This window comes from Passer domesticus, chromosome 5 (assembly GCF_036417665.1).
Source record: "Passer domesticus isolate bPasDom1 chromosome 5, bPasDom1.hap1, whole genome shotgun sequence".
In the NCBI taxonomy this organism is placed as follows: domain Eukaryota; kingdom Metazoa; phylum Chordata; class Aves; order Passeriformes; family Passeridae; genus Passer; species Passer domesticus.
Window position 1 is genome coordinate 7,240,070 of NC_087478.1, and position 25,550 is coordinate 7,265,619.

The 25,550-nt window shown below is 38.8% G+C and overlaps 1 protein-coding gene across 4 annotated transcripts in view; it reads left to right on the forward strand.

The window, feature by feature from the left end:
- SEMA3D (semaphorin 3D) overlaps positions 1-25,550 on the forward strand; it is a 135,754-nt gene that overhangs the window by 54,326 nt on the left and 55,878 nt on the right. For all 4 annotated transcript variants that reach the window (XM_064421856.1, XM_064421858.1, XM_064421855.1 and 1 more), the window contains exons 3-6: positions 4,268-4,428; positions 16,747-16,809; positions 18,406-18,525; positions 22,848-22,941. In XM_064421856.1, coding sequence (XP_064277926.1) covers positions 4,268-4,428; positions 16,747-16,809; positions 18,406-18,525; positions 22,848-22,941 — 438 coding nt within the window. The remainder of the gene's footprint in view (positions 1-4,267; positions 4,429-16,746; positions 16,810-18,405; positions 18,526-22,847; positions 22,942-25,550) is intronic.

Below are 25,550 nucleotides of genomic sequence, written 5' to 3' on the forward strand. Positions count from 1 at the left end.
CAATGAGGGCCACTTTGCATGCACAGCTTTGCCCATGGTGAGATGCAGCTAAACAAAATATAATTTACTTCTTGCAGTACATGGTAACATTCATAGTAGTTTGGAAGTATTTATTGTCTTTGCCTTTGTACCAATACATCTGGGGTCAACTGGTCAATTTTAGAATACCTTAGGAATCGGATAAATTGCTGCAGTTATGCTAGAAATAGTTTATCTCAAAAGTTTGGTTGAGAATTTCTACAATGCCCATGTAAATCTTAATGTGTACTCTCCAACATGAGAAAGGGCTTGTTCCTGCCTAAAGGAAAGTGAGGCGACCACTCTTTTGTGCTGTATATGAAAATTATATGACGTTAAATTTCAGAGGCCTTCAAAGGTGTCATTAGGTGTAACTGTTTTGAAAGACGTTGAGATATTCCCTTTCTGCTAATTTTGGGGTGGCTTGTCATTAAAAAAGTCTGTAACTGGTCACAAAGGAAATTCTGTGTCTCAGCCAAGTTGGTTCTACATTGCTGCATTCTTATACGGTGCTGAAGTTGAGGAATGGTAGCATGGTCACCACACATGTGACTTCATGCTAAGCAGTCTAAATATGTTTTATAAATGCAAATACTTATTATCAGAACAGAATGGCATTTTTCCTTTGGAAGCTTTTTTGCTGTGGCTCTGCTGCTGGAGATTTTTTAAGTAAGCAATGATCATGCTGTTGTAAGCCAAGTCCACTGAGATACTGTTGTAAATGAATAAAATCCAGTCACTATTCCAGCTTCTACCACTCAGCAGTGAAATATTAACCCAGAAGGGGAGTTAGCTGGATGCTTATTTAATCACCAAGCTGGAAAAAACTATTTAATTTTGAGGAAAACAGCAAATAGAGACTATAAAACTGAGTGCTGAACATGTACTCATGAAAGACCATCCCTGTAACTAACTTTGTTACTGTGCCTTGTGAGAATGCTGTTTCTGTGTTAGCCAGGCTAGAGAGATGCAGTGATTCAAATTGACAGCTTGCTCTAAGCTTGAAAATCATTGGGAAATGAGCTTTTCACAGTAAATTTTTCCAATGTAATGTCCTTGGTGATAGTAAATATGCCTCATTGTGAAGGGAAATTTCAACACATAAGATTGGATTGTGTTGTTTTATGGAGTGAGAACGGTGATTAATTTGGCTGCAATTTAATCAACCCTCTGTTAATGTTTACTTGTGAAGTTTTATTAGGTCATGTTACAGTTACAGTCTTATCAATGGTCATGCTCAGAGTCTTACTTCCAAGCTGTTTTCAATAGTAAATGACTGGCCAAACCTGATTCTTCACTGCTTTGCAGCTTGTGTTGTCATTTGTGTCAGTAAGAAAGGAGTGTGCTGTGTTGTCATTTCAATCTGGAATATTTTACGGATGTTTTCCTTATGATATAGTGAAATAAATGATTGTATGAGGCATCAGACAGGGCTCACTCCCACTTGGGCATTTCAGTCATGAGGCAGCATTTTCCCTCAGTGTTGTAGCTCTTCTAGGTGGGGTTTTCTTACTGAGAAATTGTAGAACTGTTAAACAACAGATGAGAAATGTCCATTTGGAATGGTTTCTTCAGAGATCACTCCTTTCAAATAAGAAGGAAATGGGAAATAGAGAGAAGTCTCAGTCATAATCCTTCATGTATGTGTAGAATCAAATCCACATATTTTTGTAATTGACACTTTTGCAAAGGCCCATGCTTTTATTTGCACAAGCATATAATTTATCATTCCTTGATCAAATTCCTGTGGCTGCAGATGGGAAGGAATTTTCCCTCATATTCTGTGTGTTAGTTACTTGTGTCCTGCAGGTGAAGACTGAGGTTTTTATAGTACCATGTTAACCATAAGCTGTTCCTAAATGATCTTGCTGGCAATTAATAAACCAATCTTTTAAAGTGTTACTAGTTTAGAAAACAAACCCTGACATCTTTGTCTTCACAGAAGATATGAGAGAAAGGACAGTGCTGATGTAGAGCGGTGTAGTGCCCAGCATTGGATATAATTTTTCAGTGTGAAGCAGGCTTTTTTTTTCTTAAGAACTGCCAGATAAATCTCACCTAGGGGAATAGGAGTTGCAATACACGACAATTTGTTTTCAGATTGTGCCTTAACAACACCCTGCACTGAGCCAGACAAATGCACACAAATTTAAGTAGAAGTGACTGAGCCAAAAAATAACTGTCATAATTATATTCCAGTTAGTCAGATTAGTAATGATAAAATATTTTTCCTCCCAGAGTGCTGTTTTAGCACCAGAACTTTTTTCCCTGTGACATGGTTTGTGAGAGACCTTTGAGAAGAATGTTTGGGTGGGGTTTTTTTTCCCTTTATTTCATTCAGGACTTTTTCTCCAAAACACTGACCCTAATTTTCATCATGATCAGGATGTGCAAATGACTTTCGCAGTAAGTCTGGCTTTTCTAGCAGGAATGCTACATTGTCCATCCAGTGCCAGGAAGGTGGAAATATCCTGAATTTTATGTTCAGTTAAATACAGGATTTGCCTTTCTGTCTGATGATTTCCAAATAATTTAGCTTGGAGAGTTTGCTTGTGGAAGAACTGATTCACATGTTTATTTTCTTTTCCCCAAAGTCATAACTACCCAACAAGACCTAACTATGCTTGTGCTCTTTTCTATATGTTGTTTGTGTCCTCATCCAGAATTACGTCCACAGAGTATTTATTAGGCAGAATGTTACAGAATTTTTATTTTACAGCCCTTTAGCTTTTTTGCAGCTTTATAGATTCTTTCATTAGTTTCATAGAGCATTTCTTTTTCCTAATTACGTTTTTAAAGAGATTTGAAGCTACTGTTAATTCACAGTAAAACTTTAGTGTCAAATTTTTTATTTTAATAGGGATCTTAGAGGTGTTGCTAGATTTTACCCTTACTGGATATTCCCCTTACTACACCATCCTCACTGAATTGGAATAAATTATCATTGAAGATCCCTTGATTGGCTGGAGACGGAGGCCTCTGTAAGCAATGTGAAGTTCCACAATACCAAGTCCAAGATCCTACACTTGGGTCAGGGCAATCCTTGATATCAACACAGACTAAATGATGGATAGATTGTGTGATGAATAAGTTGAGTGCAGCCCTGAAGAGAAGGACTTGGGGATACTGGTAAATGAATAAAAAATGGATTTGAGCCAGCAGTGTGTGCTCACAGCCTGCAAAGCCAGCTGTACCCTGGGCTGTACCACAAAAAGTGTGTTCAGCAGGTAGAGGGGGTGGATTCTGCCTCTGCAGTCTGCTCTGGTGAGATCCCACCTGCACTCCTACATTCAGTTCTGGGTCAGCCAGTTCAAGAAAGACAAGAACCTTGGAATGAATTTTGAGAAGAGCCCTGGTAATGGTCAGAGGGCTGTAACACCTTCCATATACGGACAGGCTGAGAGGTTTGGGGTTGTTCCACCAGGAGGCAAGATGGGTCTGAGGAGACCTTATTGTAGCTTTTCAGTTTATAAAGGGGGCTTGTAAAAAAGACGAGTGAGGACTTTTTACCAAAGCCTTTAGTGACAGGACAATGGGCAATAATTTTAAACTGAAAGAGAGTAGATAGAAACTGGATATAAGAAAGACATTTTCTATTATGAGAGTGGTGAGAAACTGGTGCAGGTTGCCCAGAGAAGTTGTGGATGCCCCATCCCTGGAAGTGTTCATGGCCATGTTAGGTGGGGCTTTGACCAAGCTGATCTAGTGAAAGATGTTCCTCCTCATACTGAGGGAGTTGAGCGGATGATCTTCAAATGTGCCTACCCACTATTTCCTGCTGCTAATTATTCTTGGCTGGCATTGACCTTCTTTGCTGCTTTATATTTGGAGCACCAAATATGGTGACGTATTGATCCTTGAGTATGTGTATCCATGAGTATGATAATATAAACCTAATTAGTTTTCTTAGAATGAAAGATATAGCACACATTATGCAAAGATCTGTCTTTCGTGGTTTCTAATTTAGGTTGAATTTCTAATTCTTCTATGCCATACAGATAGTTTATTAAGAAAATTTTACATAGAAAAATATTTTGTGAATGTAAATATTACCAAATTTGGAAGTAAAAAAAAAACTCCAGAGAACCCCAAAGTTAATGGGAACTGTATTATGACTCTGGAAAGACATGCTCCAAGACTGCACTTATCTTGCTGGTATACTCCATGCTGGTTGCATGTATTTATAAAAGACACTGATGAGTCATATATAAACATTTGGATTATAAAGATTTTCTTCGTTTTCCCACAGACTTGCTGCTTTCAAACAGCTGCATCCCATTCCTGGGCTCAACAGAGGGGCTTGATTTTCGAACCCTGCTGCTAGATGAGGAGAGGGGCCGGCTGCTGGTTGGAACAAAGGACCACATCTTCCAGCTCAACTTGGTTGATGTAAATAAAAATGTAAAAAAGGTCAGTGTGCTTTCCACAGAGATTACATCCGAAGTTAAATTTTGTTAAATTCCTTTTTTGTTTGTTTTGTTTTGGATTTTCTATTTATTTATTTATTTCTTCACTGGGTAACTGCATATTATTGTGCAATGCAATTTACCAAGATTTGATAATCTCACCTCCCACAGTTATACATATTATCTTGAATCAATTGAATTTCTCATGCTATATGATCTCCTGTGTGACTGATGACCTGCAAGAGATTAGCTATGTGGAAGAGCCCTGTAATGCATGAAAGTAGCATCAAAATATCAGCAAACAGGAAAAATGTAGCTCAGAGTGTTCACTTCTCAACTCTTCTGGTCATGGTTACCCTCCCCATTTAAAAGCATTTGGAAGGAAATAACTGAAGACAGCTCTTTCATTGCTTCCTGGCATCACTGGGATTGCTTTAGTGTAATACTGAACAGAGCAGAAGCAGTTTGGATGGTTTAAATTATAGCAAAATGTAAGTGGCAATTTTAGCATTTCTGTTAATATCTAGAATTGCTAGTGATAGGAAAAGCTTCCACTGGGATCTGCTGTAGTCCCTTGCCTGTGCCCAGTGACAATGTGTTAAATTGAGATAATAAGATGACAATTTAGCTTTCAATATTTCTAGCAGACATGGTGAACTGGAGCTTTTGTAAGCTCAGTTGACTGCTACGAGTGAAAACCAGATGCTTGCACGGGAACACATGAAAACTGGTTTCCTGCTTTTCCAGATATGAAGAAAATTTGAATTCTCAGCTGTGTTTGGTATTTTCTTTAGGCACCAGAGGGGGGGTTTAAATTACTGTGTTCTACTGCCAGCTCTGAAGAGGTAACTGACCCTGAATTAATGCGATTGCAGGCAGGGTCTGAACAGGTGGAACAAGAGACTATTTTGCCCACATGTTTGAGAGCAGCACTTGCTGTCGTTGTACAGAAGAGATACAGTACCAGGCAGAATATCTTGTTCCTTATCTTGACTTCAGCAATGCTGCACATGCCAGTTTTTGTAAAACTCAGATTCTAAGTATTTCAGGAAATTTCTTCCTGGGATGCTTTATCAAGCACTTAGCTTGCTTCTGTCATCTCAGTAACTGACTCAAAATCCACCACCCCCTCAGGATATTGCATTAATAACAGCACTGCTAATTATAATTGCAAATTTTCAGACTACAAATTGATTTTTTGGTGTAGGCTTTCTGTACAAAACAAGTTTTGTTTGTGTGAATAGCAGACTTCTGTTCCTGTGGGATGCTGCTTGCCTGCTGAGAGATGCTGAGTGCTGTCACTTCCCATTATGTTCAGTGGGGCTTTATGAGCCCAGACCTTGCTGGGGTTGGCAGCACCCTGTGTGAGCCACCCCTCAGTCCAAGCTGGTGACATTTTGCCTTTGGCCAAGCCCCCACTGATCATTGTGGACCTGGTGCTTTCCAAGAAGAGCAGAACACAGAGCCAGGAGAACTAACCTGCAGTCAGACAGTGGTATAGATGTTACAGAGAAAAGACTCTGTATTTGGAAGGAAAATTTGCATTTCCTAGGATGAATGGAGAATGTATGCTTACATATCTGTGGTAACCTGAAAGGAGAGAATAAAATTCCTAACCACTTGCATATCTAGACTAAATATGTGTGCAGGTTCAAATACTTCTACTTCTTTTAGTGGTAAACTAATAACAGTTTAACTATTCAGATAATATTTAACTGCTTAGGAAAAAAACACATGAGGCAGAATATATCTAAGTGGGAAGAGCTGATTTGAGAAGCCTTGCAGAGCATCCTGGTGTGATGATTTCCAAGGCCTCCATGGGCATTCAACAACATCATAAACGTATCTTCTTGCATAAATGCCCAGGTAACACAAGGCAGCATCACACAAGTGTTTCTCTTTGATTCCACTGCGCTTGGCTGGTTGAATCTTGTCAGTGGAGGGAAGGGATGAGATGAAGGAAGTAGCCTGAGGAACTGTGTGTAAATCTCAGTGCTGAGGAGGATGCTAGAGGATACTCTACAGTAGCAGGGAAGTGTCAGAAAGTAGCATTTGCCGGTGCTGTGTTTAGACTGACCGGAGTTTGGGTTGGCGCCGGGCCAGGCGGCTCCCTTCCAGGCTTTCCCAGCGTGAGGAAACCACACATGTTGGGACTACAAGGGTCTGAAGTGTGTCCTTTGTACTCCTCTGGAGTATGAGTCGTCTGGAAAAAATAATCTGCTTATACACAGCCACTAAAATGAGTAGAAATTGATTAGAATAATAAGTTTCTGCCTGTAAATGATGTGTTTATTAATGACTTTGAGGAAGGAGTGTTAAAAGCAAGCTGAGGGGGCAAGAAAGGTATAACAACTTTGAGACTAGAATGCAAGATTATTCATAGTTTAGGGTTTCCTTTCTTTAAAACAAAGCTAAACATTAACTTTAGAATGCTCTGTGCTGGGTAGATTCATCTTATTTTAATAAGGCTCTCAATTTCAGATATTTGTTTTGTTAGGAGCTACTGATACCTCCAAAAGCCAAGTCAGAATCCCCAACAATTTATTGTCATATGTGGATATAATTACTTGGCAAGATTATATTTTAGAGTCTGAAGCTCTGTATTAAGACATTTCTGGAATAGTATCCAAAGAGGCATCCAAAGTCCTGCTCCCTTCTCTAATGTATACGTATATATAATTTGATAACTTCCTTTTTAAAACCTATTTATTTACCTAAATTAGTTAATTCGACTTACATATATTAAGTTAAGGCTTTATTTCCTGGTGTATTTTTCCTTATGAAATAAATCAATAGTTCTGCTGGAGTCCCAATTTCTTAAATCATTGTAGTTGTTATTCAATTTATTGTGTAATAGGTTGAAAACTTCCTTAGCAGGCAGCTTAAAAAAAAGTCTGTCCGGTTTCCAGTGCTTGCAAACCTCATTATAAAACAACAGTAAGTACCACAGTGTAATAAGCAAGTCTCCCAGAATGACAGGCAAATGCAGAAAGCTAAAGTGATTATAGCCAATAAATATATAAAGTTTAGCAACGGATAATCATCTTTCTGTAGCAGGGATATATTTTCTCTGAAGTTTTCCTGTACAGAAGCCTTTAGCTCCTGTTGCAAGAGCGGCATTATCAAGTGCCATAGTCTTTTTTTGAAAGATCCTTGAATGCCTGACAAATTCTGCAAGCTGTTTGCAAACTGGAAGAATTGTGATTTCTTCCTATGAGTAAAATAAAGATGATCAGTGAAAGAAAGCAGTTCTGCTGAAGGCCTCTGTGCCATCACCACCAGAAGTGCTGTGTAAAACAAAAGGATTTTTAGTAGTATGAGAGACTGGAAAGCTGGAGAAGAAATTCTGTAGGAACATCAGACTCTAGGATCCTGCTGGAAGCATTACTTTAGTACATCAGATTTTCTCATGAGTTTGCTTAAAGCCTTTTCTATTTTACTCCTTTAGCTAAATAAATAGGAAATACAAAATGTTGTCAGCTGGGTAAACAGTGGGTAAATATCTGCAGAGCAGTGGTGCCCCTTTCTGTGGCTGTGCTAACAGTGCACGCGGGGTTACATGTCAGCGCGATTATCACGGTGTGATCCGCAGCACGACCCGCCCAGCTCCGCGGGAATAGGAATGCTATCAAGGCCTGACAAGCTTTTGAAAAGATGCCAACCTGCAGGAGCTGTCAGTGTTAGAAGACACAGCCCCATGTGGGCCGAATAGATAAACATGTCAGATCCCCAATAGCAGCTTTGGAGCAAGTTGTTTTCATCTGTCCCAGTGTGCACTGGCTCCGGGTCACAAATTACCATCGCCTGGAGCATCCTTGGTTTGTAGTTGCTACTGTTTTTCTGGCATGTGCAGCCGTCTTGTGGCATCCTTGAATGCCCTCTTGTATTGACTATTTTTTGTATTTTACAGGGAAAAATATACATATGCATAAATATATATTTATCTGCTGGGTGAATGCTTATGAAATAGCTGCACATCATTTCTTTCTATAACTCCAGTGCTTGCCAGCAGTTCAAGTGGGCTTGTATTTCAGCACTGTTTGCAGTGTGACCCACCCATCTCTGCAGGAAGGGGAACATGTATGCAAATACATATGCATATTTATGTAAAACAGCACCCTTGAGATACAGGAGCAGAATTTTACATTCATTGCTTTGAGAAACTTTCTGTCAGTCTATAAAAGCATGGTCTCAATTAGGAATGAACCCAGTGGGAATTTAGCCAGTACTGAATGGAGGCTTTAGTTCTTGCCACCAGGCCTGAGCCTCAGGAATACATACAGAGTTTGAGGTGTTTATTGCAGCCTTGAAACACAGTAATACCAAGTTGGTCCTTCTTAAAGAATATGTGCTGTTTATCCTATAGCTCAAAGGAAGTTAGCTTCCTGCCTGTCATCAAAACTGCATACAATCTGAGAGTGAAGCTTTCTTGACCTGTCAGAAGAAAAAGTTTGCCAGGAAACATTACTGAAGGCCAGAGTCATGTGGAAGCCACTGGAGATATCTAAACTTATGAAAGTGGGGCAGCAGGATAATCTAGGATAAACCAAGTGAAACTTCAGGTTAGGGACTTCCAGAGGCAGAGATGATGCCTTTGTGCTTGTGAGCCCTTGGAGGAGTCTTACCTCGGAGCTGTTTACTCTACAAAGCTGTTTGACAGACTTAAATTTAGGCACCTGTGTAGACAAAGTGAAAGCTTTTGAAAAGTGTTTACGGACACAAAAGCACAGATGGAGCAAAACGTGAAGAAAGCAGTATGAATCCAGAATGACAGCAGTCTTAGGTGGAAGAGAGTGTCTCTGTTATTTCCTTTTGCATTGTTGCCATAATTTATGTTCCCATAAACATCCGCTGCCGTTTTTGTGTTTTGCTCGTGTGTTTAGCTATAAAGAATGGCCAGTATCCGGCTCTCTGAAAACATTTGGTTATATTGGTCATTGGCTTTTTCAAAGGTAAGATTTGTTTTTAGTCTGAAGTGATAAACATGTCAGGAGCAATGTCATTTACCCTAAAAATCCTGGTGTATGGTTTCCTTTTAGGAGAAATAGACAATAATCAGAAGTCTGCTGTGGTTACCCTGTGGAAAATTAAGCGTAGAAGCACTGATGCCTTTTAAGATTTCATCCAGAGTAAATGAAATCAGCATCTGGTCTATTTTCTTTAAGCTTTCACATGTGCTCATAACATACACATGAAAATGCACTTTTCAGAAAACCCTTGAGGATGGAAGTATTGGCTGCTACTTAAGTTGTGTTGGAGATCACAGTTTAAGAGGAGAAGTGGGGCATGTGGAGATGTTGCTTTGTCACAGACAGATGCAATATTAAAGCCCATTTGGTTCTAATATGAAGTTTCACTCTAACAGCCACCTGCCAAATTTGAGCTACCAAAATCTTGTGAATGTCTTCCAGATACGCAACTTTTATTTTCCTCTGGCTTCCAGTGCATTTTACTCAGTTTGACAGCGCCATGAAAATAAAGAATGCTGTACACTGACACTGGCATTCCTGCTGTGTTGTAAATCACTTTGAAACAAGCCTCATATTCTCTCTTTCCCCCTTCCTGTTACATCAGATTATATCTATCAGAGATCAAATTTTCTGTTACTCTGAAATAATTGGAGATGGAAATTCTGGTCACTTTATTTCCTGGATTCGTGTTGCAGGTATGGGAAATAGTACTACAGGTGAAGGTCTGTGGGAGATGTAAAAATATTAAGGATACATTCTTGGCTTTTAAGGATCTCTTTCTGGGAGTTAGCTAAACCTTGATGAAATTGCTATGAAGAATGCTAGATGAAAAAGCACTAAGGACAGCCTGATTAATTTTCAAATACAGGGAGAAATTTAGATGAGGAACTTAGATGTTTCAGCTTCTTTTGTTTGCTGATGACTTGAAGATATTGAATTCCAGAGTACAGCAATTACAGTGGGAGTCAATAGCAAGACCTGCTTAGGGTAACCTTCCTGTTAGGATTTGTGTGTGAGGACAATCTGTCCAGTTCCCCAAGCTGTGGACTTCCATACTGCCCACATTAATGCAGCAGATGTGAGATATTTAGAGAACAACTGATATACGAATATGGTGTGCTAAAATCAGATCATTTTCTCATTAATTAGTGCAGTTTGTTAGAGCATGGTGCTTATAATGTCAAGGTCATGGGGTCAGTCCCTGTACAGGCCATTCATTTAAGAGTTGAACTCAATGATCCCTGTAGGTCCCTTCCAACTCACAATATTCTATGATTCTGTGATAATTGTAACACTCTTTGTTTTCCACAAAATAATACAGAGAATGCATTAAATTCTTTCCAGTGTTTTCTGGGAAATTCAGTAAATTTTTAGTGCTTGCAGTAATTTTCAGTGAAGTGACCCAGGGTCAGTATACAGCAGTGACAAATGTCCTAGTTCTCAGGATACAATCCATGAACACCCACTCTTATTGCATTGGGGCATGACATTTGTGATATTGTCTTGTGCAGCAGGGTGACATTCTTATTGGATCACTGTCATATGTTTTCTTAGTGCTCCTTGATCTTACTGTTTTTCTTTGCTTTTGATTTTTGAGCTATGAATTACAAAGTTTTTCAGAAAATCAAGAAAATAAATGAAAAAAAAAAGAAAGTCACATTATTGTCATGTTACTGGTGGGAAAATTGAGACCTGACTGTCACATATAGTAAGGAAATAACAAAACTAGGATTAGACTGTCTCCTAGTTTTCTTCAGTCTGTTTGGCTCATGTTGCCCTCTTTACTGTACTCATTTTATGGTCCCATTGAGCTAAGTCATGAATCCTTTATTTTTAATTTTTTTTTTTTTCGCACAGGGGGGTAGTTTTTAATGGAGAAGAGTTTCTCAGGGGGAGTATATTGCTTATGCCATTGTGACAAAGGGTTTACAACTCAATCTGTCTTTGTTCTTCGGAAGCTGCAGTTGGGACTGTCATATGGGGAATTTACCCATGCCAGTGAGCCTAAGCTTCTGAGTTACAGTGTGCATGCTTCACAAAGCCTTAATACGACATTTTGATGCCTAGAAAGCTGTAATTTTATTGCGTACCTTCCCTCAAGCATCAGTATGATGAATATCTAGTACACAGAATGAAACAAGGGAAGAAAGCTGGCCTTCTCTTGCTGTATCAAGCAGCTGTTTAAGATCTGTATTTTCATCTAAATGCTTTTATCACTTTTTATTCCTTTGAGGTAGGAAGGGAGCAATCCCCTTCTTCCCAAGCCCTAGATTCAGTGTGGGAGTATTTTGAGACCTGATGATGAGCTGATGCCCTTCAGTCCTGGCAGGGACACACCCTGCTGGTGCTCCATGCACCACTAGCAGAGCACTTTGGGGTGTGTGGTACCAGGGGCTGCACTGATTGAGAAGTGCTGCAGCACTTGCACAACATCAGGTACAGGAGAGGCTCTGGTGAAAGCCCCAGGGCTGCTGAAAGCTGACAGCCTCAATGGGACACTCAAGTGCTTGCTGCTGGCATGAGCGTGGCTGTCCTGGGGATCTGAAACTGGAAGGAGTCACGTTGGTCAATTGGTCTCACTCCCTGCTATCAGCACCAGCTACCTCATGGAGCAGTTATTCCTCTCATAACCCAGCTGTTGTAAGTGGCTCTTTGGGGTGCTTCATGCAACTTCTTTAGGAATGTTGTTGCTGTGGAACAGATCCTTGTTACTCCAATGTTTCAGATTTAATTTTTGTTAAAATCTGTAATCTATGATAGATATTTATTTATGAGCAGTTTATACCCATTTCCTCTGGCTGTTTATAATTCTGGTCTTCAGAGCTCTTTGATTCTTCCTGCATAATTCAACTCCATTTGTATCACTGGTGCTTCTCAACTTTCTGTCACCTGCATGGGTTGTTGCAGAGTTCTGGGTTTTTACCAAGGCTACTGAAGGGTACATGAAATAGGATGATCTCTGTTCCTTGAGGGACTTCATGAGTAGCTTCCTACCTCAAGTTCTTTACTTAACAGACCATTTTTTTTTCTTGTACTAGTGCCTGTTTTTTGGAGCTGAGCTAATCAGTTTCCATGTGGCAATTTAGTAAATACTTAAGTGGAGCCATGAGGCACCTTAATGTGCTTCAGCTGGGTTAATAAAGTGCAGTATTAGAGTGAACCATTGTCTGTTTACCAAGTTATATTGTCTTCTCTACCACACTCCATTTTCATTGGAAACTTGTGTTTCCTTCCCTAACTAAAAACTTGTTTTGAAACCTTGCAAACAGATGAAGTAAGACCAATGAGTTTTTTAATTGTTTAGGTAGTTTTTGATCTTCCTCTTTTGTGTTGGACAATATATAGCATTTTCCACTCATTTTATGAAGTCCTGCACCATCCTAGATTTAGAAGACTAATTAGAAGTGATTATTGAAAAAGCTGTAATTTCACACTTTTTTTTTTTTGGTAATCAGACTTCTCTGTTTTATTTTTGAGAATCCCTTCTCCTTAGGATTTATAGTCTGAAGTGTTACCTTAGGAATAAAATCTGATAGAGAAAGAGAGATACTGAAAAATGAGTAAAATACCAGTATTATTAATTAATGACAGCAGCTGAAATTAAGCTCTTTGGGAATGAGAAGGGTGGATCCATATATTTTTATACATATATATGCACACACACATAGGTATATACACATGTGTATGTATTTGTGTGTATATATATATCATCCACATACCAATTCTTATATATATATATATATAAAAAATACACATTTACTTTTTTTTTTGCTTTCCTTTTCTTAGCTTTTTTATAATAAAAATGCATATTTAGTGACAGGAAAATGTTACTTTTAAAAATCTGCTGCTCCTGATTTGGGAAAGACCTTTGTGGTTTTAAATGTTTTGTTTTAATTAGAAATCAATTTCCAGCTACCCTTTAAAGTGATACCTTATCTGTCCTACGCTTATGTACTGCTTAATTTCATACTCCTGGGAGGTATTCTTTGTCTCTGATAAAAAAGAGCTTATTAAATTTCATTTATTAGGAGAATTTAATTTCTTTCCTGTTGCTAAATTTAAGAAAATATTTGAAGAATGATTTAAAAGTAATGGTGGTAAGGTTGTTTTTTGTTTTAATTGGGCAATAGAAGATAAAATCTGGAAATCATGACAGTAGCCAACCTTTGGAATTTTGATATGGTTATTTTAAAAGGAAAATAAACTGAAGATTAGAAAAGAATCCTGTTTAGGTATATAGTTCACATATTCCAACTGGTTGGATTCTTGCCTTAAATTCAGTAACTCCACTAAGCTATTCTAAGATTTCTCCATACATTTCAAATACAGATGAAACTACAAAATATATTAAATATATAGTTTGTACTGTTTGTAACACAAAATTATTATAACTTAAGTCAATGTTGTTGTCACCTTTAATATCTAGTGCCTGTTTATATGGTTTTTGTTCCCATTCCTTGAAGTTTTTGCTTATTGAGGAATTTGGGAAAAAAAATTTGTTGATTAGCTGTTACGATTGTGCATAAAGCATGCAAATAGAAAAATAAAAAAAAAATAAAAATTGCCAATTTCAAAGCTTCAAACCATTTAAAAGCTCAATGATTTAAAATCTAACAGAAACTACAGGAGCATGTTGTCTTATTTTTTGGAATATTGTAAAAACTAAGTAACTTACTGGATTAAAATACTATAGTAAAACTTAATTTCACCCCCTACAGAAAAGTCAATACAGACGTGTGACGTTACTTGTGTCAGTGTTTTAGGGAACTAGACCTGTGGTACTGTTACAGAGCATGTCCTGTAATGAAAAATGAGGCTTATGATTTCTTGCTCAGCGCATCAACTCATTATTTATTATGCAATTTTAGTGATCTATTACAATTTAGAACTGACAGTTTCTGGGAACCTCTCATTTCTCATATATAAAGCAAATAAGCATCACTTTTACTCCTCCATATATAATTGCAAATTGATTTTCAAGTTGGATCACTTAGCTTCACTTTTCATTGTCTAATGTGGCCTTATATAATGCTAAATACTGAGGCTGTTGAGTAACTAGAGAGTAAAACAATTGATTTTTTAATATAATTGTCTGTGGTCAATTACCATAGAAGTGGGAGTGTGTGTATTTCAGCCTTGTAGGACAAACACTAGTTCCCATAAAGAAATCTGTAGAAGAATTGAGGTTAAGTCAAGTCCATTAACACTTCTGATGCCTTGAAGCAGATGTCTCTGTTTTTAATTCCTCCAGTTCTTCTGTGTATTTGACAAGGAGAGCTGGGCATTTTCAAAAGCCTACAAAGGGACATCTTGTCTGCCTAATTGGATAACTAAACTTTGGCCAGACATCTTCCAAGCCCCTTGGCCTCTAGTCTTTCCTGTAAATGATTCAGGGATCTTGGGCAGAATTGGGCATAAAGTTTGTGCACAAGAGAGCTGACAGCTCAGACAAAACTCCTTGGCCAGATGTGTTTGGAAATCCATGATCTTACATTCCTCTCTCTATTCTTTCTCATCAGCTTTTCTTCACTGGTAGCTGTTCATCAGTTTTTCTTCTTAAACTTAACCTGTGTTGCTATCGAGACTCATCCCACTCTGCCCAGGCAGGGACCAGACTGGACCTACCTTCAGCCCTTTCCTGACATTCCCAGTACTTTCCTCTGTGCTTCCTGGCACTGTGCACTGTGCCACCCTGGCATGGCTGATTTCAGATTGCATTTTCATACCTGGATGTTATGACCACATCATTCTGAGAAAATGCTCTGGGAAAGCAAAGTTGTGCTCTAGTGGTGCAATGCTGTTACACTGTCTTATCTCTGATTCCATGTAAATATTGTTGTAGAGGGTTGAGGTTTAAGTAACTTAAACTCCATTATCTCTGCTAAGAGGTTTTTATCAGAAAGGTAACTAAATTCACGTGAGGGGAAATTAATTTCCTTGCAGAAATCCAATACATCCATTTTCACTGGGAATGAAAGAGGGAGAAGTAAAATCAAAAGTGTTTCCAGACAGAGAAACAGTGATGGTAGGTTTTGGGAAGTGATAAAGGTACTTGACACAGGACACTGGCTGTTTGCTTTCCTTACCCGTGTGGGACTGAGCTTGTGTATGTCAAGCTACTTCCTACAAGGTGCCAACAGCTGGATGAAAGGGAATATGACAGCAGTCAACTTCTCTTGTATGCCATTGGGTTGTGCGTCCTTCCTTGATGATGTTTTTATTCCTGATGCATATTAGAATAATTCTTCATTCTTATATATTTGCTGTTTAAGATTTTGTGAAGAGTGATTGGAAACTACTCTAAGGCATTTGTGACTACTGATGACCTGCTGACTGGTGCCTGGGACTTGAGGCAGTGTACTAATCAATATTTGCTTAAAAATTAGTGTGATTTATGGTGTTTTTACTATTAGTTATGAGAAATAACAATAGTTTTGTCTTGTCAAAATTAGAAGTACAGAATACCCATTTTTATCAGGGTGGTTGTAGAAGAATTTGTATTTAGCTTCTATTTTAAATTTAATAGAATCAAAGATGTACTAAATCATACCCAGTCTTGACTGCTTAATTGAAATCAATGAGACAGAACCTGAACTGTTCGTTGATATTTCTTCACTACCATAATTTGGATTACAGTAACTGATAGTAGTTTGCCATCTGGATTCATCTACATCAAAACCTATTTTATATAATTCTTCAGGGCAGATTAAAAAAGAGAAAGGGTATAAATATTTAATGCCACTTATCTAAGTGGCACGATTCTACTCTACGATTCTACTCTAAACCTCTGTTTCATTTTCTCAGTAAACTCAGTTAGTGTTGATGGGTGACATTTTTAAACCATGCACTGTTGATTTCTGTCAGATGTACTTTTTGTTCTACAAATTTCTCTTGAGCTATCCTTAGTTTTTTGAATCTAATTCATTTTGTTTCAAAATTGGCAGAAAGAGCTAAGTATTTTTTCATAACAGTTATGCCAAGTCCACTGGCCTAAATTCTTCACAAATGTAATTTGCCTGGCTTTGCAATCAGCTTAGTTTCCAGATGATTTGGCTCATTATAACTTTGAGAGAAACACATAATGGTGACAAGGTGCCCAGGCCAGATTACTTGATGCTTCTTAAAAGTACATGTAGCCAATGAAGAAATAAACGAAGATCAGGGGGTTAATTTAAAACTTCTTAACTTTTTGCAGTGGAATCTTGTATTTGAAGTCGTGTTCATTTCAATTTACAGGCAAAATCTTTCAACATGCATAAATCTGTTTTAACTGTTTATTCATGTAATAATTCATCAGTCACAGAACAGATTATAATCTTCATAATCTTTGTTTTATTTTAACTGTGTTACAGATTTACTGGCCTGCAGCAAAAGAAAAGGTAGAATTATGCAAATTAGCTGGGAAAGATGCCCAGGTAAGTATGATTTTTTTTTATTATTGCTGAGATTTATGAATATCTGTGTGTTTGTTACTAAATGCACAAAATACATGAGTAAGCTCTTGTTACACTTCTGAATTAATGTCCCAAGTGTTTTTTCTTAATTAAAAAAATTACATTTCTATTGTTTTTGAAATACTAATACTTAAAATAATTCAATATCGGAGGCAGCAATCATGCTAGATTTTTCTTTGATGTAATAAATGCAGCTGAGAGATGAATGGACTTACCTCAGAAATGTATACCAGGCAATACTTCCATGAAATTGTCTTTTTTTGCATTAAAATGCTTCTTTTTTTCTTGGGAGTGTCCTGAGTGTAACTTCATTATAATTCTTCAAAGAAACAGGGAAATAGAGCAGTGTACAAATCAACATAACTTGCAGACAGCTTCAGTTAGGGTTAATAGAAAATCTCAGACTCAATGGCTTTTCCCTGGAACTACAAATTTTCTTTAGGAAGTATATTTAAGGTATACAATACAATTTTTATATGTTTTGCTTAGCACAGATTACATCATGTGTCTAGAGCCTAGCCCCACAAAAGTAAACATTTCCTGGCTGTTAAATAAAATTTCCTCATTTTGTCTCAAAAAAATCTCCTAATTTCTGTCCAGCACATAAGTTACCAAGGTAGATTCCAGCTCAAAATACTATTAGCTCTCTGCTTGAAGAATTTCAACTTCTTATTCTAATTTGTGGCTACCACTATATTTACAGCAGTCAAAACCTAAACAACACCTTTGCTGAGCACTGGGAATGTTCTTACACCGGTGTATATGGAAGTTTTATGCTGTTCTGGGTCTATACTAAGAGAACGAATGGGTCCTGGGAGGGAAATACTTGTTTTGGACTCTCACTTAGGTGTAGGATGTTGTCTGAAAGTACGTGTATTCCCTCTGAAGTACTTGTTAGTGTTTCTGTATTAATTTCATTTTGGGGAAAGCTGGAGCAAGCCTTTTCCTCCAGCCATGTATCATCCTTGAAGCACATAGCATCTGCCTGTGCTTCTCATCAAGGACCAAGCCCAGCTAGAGCCAGGACAGACCACTGAACTCAGAAATGATCAAATAGAAGTCACCAGTAAGATGTGGTTAGTGCAGAGACAAAGCATACCCTTGGAAGTGTGTTGAAGCCTTTCAGCCCACCACAGTTACTTTAACAATGCAATGTTTGGTGTTAAAGCATGTGCAGCATCCTGAGCTGGGAAGCAAAGGCAGGAGGACTGGTAGCCAGACAAACCCAGTGGCTCTGAGACCTCTGCCCAATTGCTGGCAGGTGTTGTTTGCTATGACACAGGCTGAACAGATACCCTCCAAACCGTGCTGTGGGCACACAGCTTCTTGTGGCTGTAATCCTCACAGCAGAATTAGGTTTGCAGGTCTGATTGATGAAGTGCCTGGTAGATAGCCACTGTCAAATTGTAGCTGTCACAGCTTTGAACTGCTTCATAAACAGTCTCTGCTACAGTAGTTTTAAGTACACCAGTGCTATGGCTGTAACTTAGTAGAATGTATAATGTAAAAAAGAAGAATAAACATGAAAAGTAACCTTTATCTTTTTTTTCCCAACAGACAGAATGTGCCAATTTTATCCGTGTTCTTCAGCCGTACAACCGGACCCATGTTTATGTCTGTGGCACAGGAGCGTTTCACCCTCTCTGTGGATACATTGAACTCGGAACTCACAAAGAGGTAATTTAACTTTCTCACTAGTGTAACATGTCAAGGAATAGCCCTCATCTTGTTTAACATTCATCATAGATAGGAAAATACTATGTGAGTGTGTAAAAAATGACCTGACAGCAGCTTGCATAAATAACAGGGTAAATGGTGGATTCTGCAGGTCAGACGGGAACTCTCGTTCTCACATTTGGTATGTGCATATCACTTTTGAACAAAGCACTTTCCTCAGGCTTAATACACAAAGTTCTTTGGAATGACACTTCCATGTGATTAACTAAGTGAAGAGAACATCTAACCCAGATGTCTTCCTTTCTAGTAAGTAATTTCTGCACATACTTTCCTTACACACATACATTCAGAATTCAAGATGAAACTTGTAGTTCTGTCTTTTAATGTACATATACCCTTGGCCCACAGAGGGATTCCTATGCCTTGTGCATGAGAGTAATGAACACTTTGAAAGGGTCTCTGAGCCTGAATGCAAGGACAACATCTCAGGACTTTGTAATGTGTTGCAGTCTGGTTACTAAGGAGGTGTTGGGTGTCGTCCATCACTGGTGGCATATTCCTGAGCTGAAGTTTAGCAGCTGATTGGTCTTCATTTGTGGTGACAAAGAAATCTCTATCCTAAGTGGTAAATGTTTGAGACCTAACCCCCAAAACAGAAGAATTTTGGTGTTGTGTCAAGCAGCCACTTAGTACACAAGTCTCTTTTTAACTCCTATGTGTATCACACCTTGGCTATATTTATCCCACTGGCACTGTTCTCAGACAGTGTTGAGATGTGATCTGTCTGGCTGATTGCCTGTGGTGCAAGCTTCCTATGCTGTTATAGAAATAGCTTTCTCTTTCCTTCAAGGCTGGGTAAAATTCTGGAATATAAGAAATGTCATCTAAAGTTACTAAATGGATTAACCTGAAACAGAATAAAAATCGTAGAACAGTTTAGGTGGAAAGGGCTCTTAAAGACCACCCAATTCTACCTGCCCTGCCATGGGCAGGGACACTTTCCACTAGACCAGGCTGCTCAAAGCTCACTCCAGCCTGTCCTTGAACAATTCCAGGGATGGAGCATCCACAGCTTCTCTGGGTGACCCATGCCTCACCACCCTCACAAGGAATAATTTATTTCCAAAATCTAATCTAAACCTACACTATTTCATTTAAAATTGTTCCACCTTGTTCTGTCACTGATGCATGGAATCAAGGGAAGATCCTCACGGAAGAAAAAAAGAGATTAATGCTTGCCCAGACTGAGATCTGTCATTATGTACCTCACAACCTGTGGGTTGGATGACCAATGTGTTTTCCGTGCAACAGAAAACTGAAGCTGTGAGAAATGTACACAGTAGTGTTCTTTGCCTAATAAACCATTAATGCTCCTGGTATTGTCTGGTATGTGGTGTATGATTTGGCTTACAGTGGAATAAGTCTGTAGACTTCTTTGCTTTGCTACTTTAAATATTCCAGTTGAAGCAACTGGGTATAAGATCCCTTGTATCATGCTGATTTCTTAGCTGAATGATCAAATACACAGCTGAATAGACCAGAACAGCTCTCAGCAAGAGTATAAATAAGGCTCAGGTTTACCTCTGGGTCATTAGCAAGATTCCTTATTCACTCTATCATTGCCCTACTTCATTTCATCTACTTCATTTGTGAAGGTTGTTTTCACCAGACCTTATGAAATTATGGATTTGGTCTGACTGTTCAGTCCGGCAGCCAGTCTAGACAAGGGGTCTGTCTCAGCTAGACATGACCAATTACCTTGTGAGAGGAAATGGAAGAAGAATCCTGGTATTGTATTTCCTAATCCCCTCACTGTCCCCCAGTCCTGCCTCTCCCACATTCCTCCTGGTTGCTCAGCTGCAGGGGTAGGTTGGACCGTGTTCAGCACTGCTCCTGCCTCTTCTGTCAGAGCAGCTTTTCTGCAGCCTCCTACTGACTTATCAGCCTTGAATGGCATAAGGCATATTTTCCCTTTCCTTCTTGGAGGCCCAAACACTCTTCAGCCAGCATCCTTCCACCGCCTCTCCAGATAAATGTGACAAAGCAGGAGGGTGCTGAGGATAGGCCCAGTGATACGAATTTGACAGGCAGTTGAAAATATCTCCTTTTTTGGAACTGAAGCCAGTAAATCCATTCTCTTAAATTTTTTTCTTCTTTCCATCCCTCAATCCCTCACTTTTTTTTAAATTAAAAAAATAATTTAAATCTCTGGGTTATAATAACAGATAATGAGTGTCTGGTGATTAGCAACCTCTCCAGGAAGATGTGGGATGCTTGGGAGAGCCTGGCCCTGAGATAGCCTCATGGTGAAGCCAGGCAGTGCTCTGCTGACCTTTGAAAGCTACTGGTGGATCTGCACAGTGCTCTCCTGGCCAGTGCCAGTGCTGTGAAAACAGAGAGGAAAACACTGTGGATCAGGTGACACAAAACCACAGCAGCCACTGCTTTTGAAGCAGTACAAATCCCCAACGGGATCACACAATTAAAGGGGATTAAAGTCCTCGTCTTGTTATTGCTCGAGTCGCTGCCAGAACTTCTCTTGGCTGGTGAAGAAGAGGCTTGGCCTGGTTGATGCTGTTAGCCACAGCTCTCCAAGGGATGCTCTTTTCTTTGAAAGCTTTGCCTGAAGTGAAAGCAGGAGGTTAATTCTGTGTGAATGCCTGGTAGTGTCCATTAGTTTGTCTGGGTGAAGTCTGAAATATTTGATGTTGATCTGTAACTCCCTTGGTCCCCTGAGCACTGCTGGGCTTGCAAACAGCCTCTTCCCATGTGATAAGGCAAGGGTTCTCTGAGCTGCTCAGGCTTCCACATCCTAGAACAAAGAACAATGGGACACCAGCATTGTCAGGAAAAAAAACAACTAATTTTTAGTTTAGTTTTGTCCTTGCCATGCTCACTTCAGCAGCCTGAGAATTTAGTTTCCCTGATATTCCACAGGTTTGGGAAGGTAACAAGTTTTTTGATGATTAAATTCCGCTTCCTACGAGCTCAGATTGCTGGAGGAAATTGAATTTATGTTCCCAGATTGGAATTGATTTTCCTTTTCTCTTAAGGAGCTTAATTATTCAATATCCTGGGCTTTTGTCTTCTGAGCCTAGAGAGTTTAGGAGGCATCTCAATAACATAGAAAGGTTTGGTCATTTATAATCTGATGTGCATTAAGGATGAATTGAATTAATGTGTTGTGAAGTCTAATCCTATGTGGCCATCTTTGGACATACTTGCTTGTCACTTGTACTCTCCTCACCTCTTGCAAGGTAGAGATAAGAAATAATTAAAATAATTAAAATCACTTAAACCATTTTTAATTGATGAAATCATGGAGATGATCTGATTTTTTTTTAAAAACTAGCTTCTAAATTTTTGTTTCTATAATACATTGATTTGATTTCTGAGCACTAGTGGGATTTTAAATATCCCTGTAGGTAGAAAAGCATGTTAAAGGAAAACGTTAAAAGCACTTCTGTGGGAAATCTCCCCTCTCTTAAAGGCAGCACAGTTCTGAAGATGAACTCCCTATACCTGCAGAGAATTCACTTTACACCTGTGAGCTATCAATTTTACTTCAGCAGGACTTACTATGGATTTCAGGTTAACTGCACTTTCAGGAAACCATTGAAAAGGGCAAGTAAAAGAACCCCTGCTGGCAATTCAAAACTATAATAAAGCTTCAAATAGATGCCTACGGGAATCGAGTTGTTGATTGCCCACTGAGAACATTGGCAATAATTTTTAAATAACTTATTTTCTTTATCTTCCTCTATGCTCTTGTTCTGTGGCCCAGGAATTAATCATACTGTATTTGGAAGCTACAAGGAAGAAACTATTCTGATATCTCTTGTATCTTTAGCCTTGTTAAAAATAATAAGACAGAGCATATGCTGCTTTCATTTTAAAAGGGTCTGAACTATGTCTGTTGTGAACATTATTCAGCAGTCCCTGGAGAAATTTCAGAGTCAGCCAGAATCCCTTCAGGGTCTCCTGTTGCAACACAGTCTATCAGCACTTTCCCAAATAGAAGCCAGTGCCTTTTAAGTACAATCCAGCTTTTAATTGGAGAGAAATGAACAATGCATCTCTTTTTTTTCTGAAAATAATTGTATTTTTTTTAAGATTGGTGTTTCACTATAGAGTGACCAGGATACAGTAAAACACTGAGTGAAAAAATCCAGATATGAAACAGACATAGACTGTAAACATCAATGCTGAGATGACAGCTGCATGATCTAAAAACCTTCACTTTGTATGCTTGCAGAACAGGCTGTCTCAGTGAGTTTTTCTCTGTAGCCACACCAGAATAACGAATTTGTGTTTATTCTCAGGAGATGGTGTTCCGTTTGGATACCCAGAACCTGGAGTCTGGCAGGCTGAAGTGCCCCTTCGACCCCCAGCAGCCATTTGCTTCAGTGATGGCAGGTAAGGAGCCACCAGAGCCAGGTGCTGCCCTCGGAGCTGCGATGGCTCTGTGCAAGCCCAGGGGCTCAGCAGATGCCACTGCTGGAGCTCCTCTGGCACTGGTCATGTTTCCAGTGCTGGATTGTGCTCTCAGAGCTGGGGAAGCCTTCAGGCTGCAGACACCAGAGAGCTGGAAGGGCAGCAGTGCAAACAGAGGCATTAGAATGGCAGTGAAGCCTCTGTCAGCTGGGCAGGGAGGCGGTTTCACCCTCACACAGTCATTGCTCCTTTAAGAGACCAACAAAAAAACCCACACGGACAGAGAGTGTTTGAAGCCCTTGTGGGCCTCTTTCTGCAATTATCAATATGTTCTGCCCTTTGAAGTCTGCTGACATGCACTCTTTCCATAAATACGTTTCTGAGGTTTCTATTTACTCGAGTAGCCACTTCTGAGGCTGGGAGCAAGGAGCAGATAGTGCACTCTGCCTGCTGCGTGCATCGCAGCACTGTGTGGTCTGACATTTGGGGCTGAGGAATGTCAGCTTGACCTCTGGATTTCAAATCACTATAAGAGCTACTTTTGTCATGGTTTGGTTCATAGCTTTGGACAATTTTCATTTAACTTGTCCGTTGAGCATATGAATACAAGATAAGAGTGAAGCACCATGACGTTTTCATTTACAGCCAAAGAGCAGTGGTGACAGTGCTTTGAAGTATCGGTCACTCTGTGTTATAAAAAGAATATGACTAATGTTCAGTCTTTATTCTCAGATAATAAGATAGATGATTTGTGATTCTGACCCTACAGATGGGGCAGGACTTCCTTTATTAAAAACAATAGATTAAAGCCTGTGCTTATTCTTCTCAGAGACCCCTAGTACTCTTTAATGACCGTGAAGTCTATTTTTAAAATGGGGTTCCAGAAACTTTAACTTTTTTTTTAACTTTTTTTTTTTAATGCAAGCAGTAGAACTCTGTGATTTATTACAGCATTGCCTAATTTCAGTAGCACTCTCATGCTTAGACTGTTCTATTAAATCTTGTGAAATGAAGAAGCTGCTGTCTTTTAGCTAGCTAAGACACGGACTTTGCTGTGTAACAATTTTTGAGCGAGATAAAATTTATGGTCAGGGTATTCTAGTATCCTTTTTTTGACTGTGGCTGGTGTCCAGTGCTTCACAGTAAAGTACAAGGAGCACTGTAAAGAGTTACAGGCCTAACCAGAGAATGTGGTTTTGGTAATTGGATATTATTGGATATTATTCCCAAGTGAACTAGGAGAGCAGTATAGTTCATGGGTAAGATGCTGCTCTGGAGCTCAGGTGAGATCATTTCCCATCTTTGCCACTAATGAGCAGAGTAACCTTGGCAAGTCACTTCTTTTCATCTACTTTTATTTATCTGCCAAATGGCAGTAAAGATTGCTTATATCCTTCAGAGAACACTTTTTATTCAGTTATACATTTATGAGCTAAGTAATATCTAACTATATTTTCACTCATATATGTAAGTTAATGTAACTGAGTAATTTTCAATCTTTGTAGAAATAAGTAATCTGAGTACTACATGATATATCACTTCAAGTAGACCCATAGATAAATTTCAAAAACTAGGGTTTTTTGACTGAAAAATCACCTGCTCATCATCCATCCTCTATTACAAATTACCACTCACCAAAACTGTTCAGGACGTAACAGGAACTTGGAATGAGAGATACCAAATGCCAAGAGGAGTGCTGAAAATGCCTTGTCAGCAGAGCCTAAGCAAGGATGGAGAATTTCTGTTGGCCCTTCAGATGTATCGATCACCGAGTGCCTGTCAGTTAGCAAACACCAATTACCCTGCCCATTCCTCATTATGACAAATACCTTTCAGAATGCACTTTTGTTTCTTTACAAAGGCAACATGCTGTCTGAAAGATGTGCTTTCCACAACTGTCATGGAAATAATACAGAAGTAACAATAATAATGAGGTAAAAAGAAAGATGATAGATCTTTTTTGGACAAATAAAGGGCTTGTGGATCATGGGTTGTGGGTTGGTTTGTTGATTTTTTTTCCCCCCTTGATCTTATTTTTTAAAGTGCATTTACATCTTCTGCAAATGAAAGCACAAACATCAGTGTTGAATGGTATTTATTCTGCATTCACATTCAACAAAAGCTTCTCTCTGAAAGATCTTGTGAAATGTTTCGACCCAGGAGTATCAGAAAACCTGGATAAGGAACTTTTGGAAGGGGATTTTTATGTATCATATAGATTTTATAAAATCATAATTTATGAACATGAACGTTTTTGTTTTTATGAATTCTAAGGATTTATTCCTGCAAGTTATTAAACAAAAAATACCAAAAAACCCGGTCCCACAAATAAAGCTTGTTATTTTACAGAAAGAGTATTTTAAAATGCACTATGTGGTAAAAAACAAAAAAAGGTTTACAGTGATAATGTTTCTTTGCTTCTTTTTGAAAAGTACTGAGATCTGAAGGGAAACAGAAAGTGTTGTGCATTTCTTAGCATTTTCATTGCCCACAAAAAGGGCAGAAGAGCAAATAGTGACTGCAGTTGCAGCAAGCTCAAGGCACTCTGTTACAGATGTAGTGTCCTTGTCACAGAGACAAGTTCTGGGTGC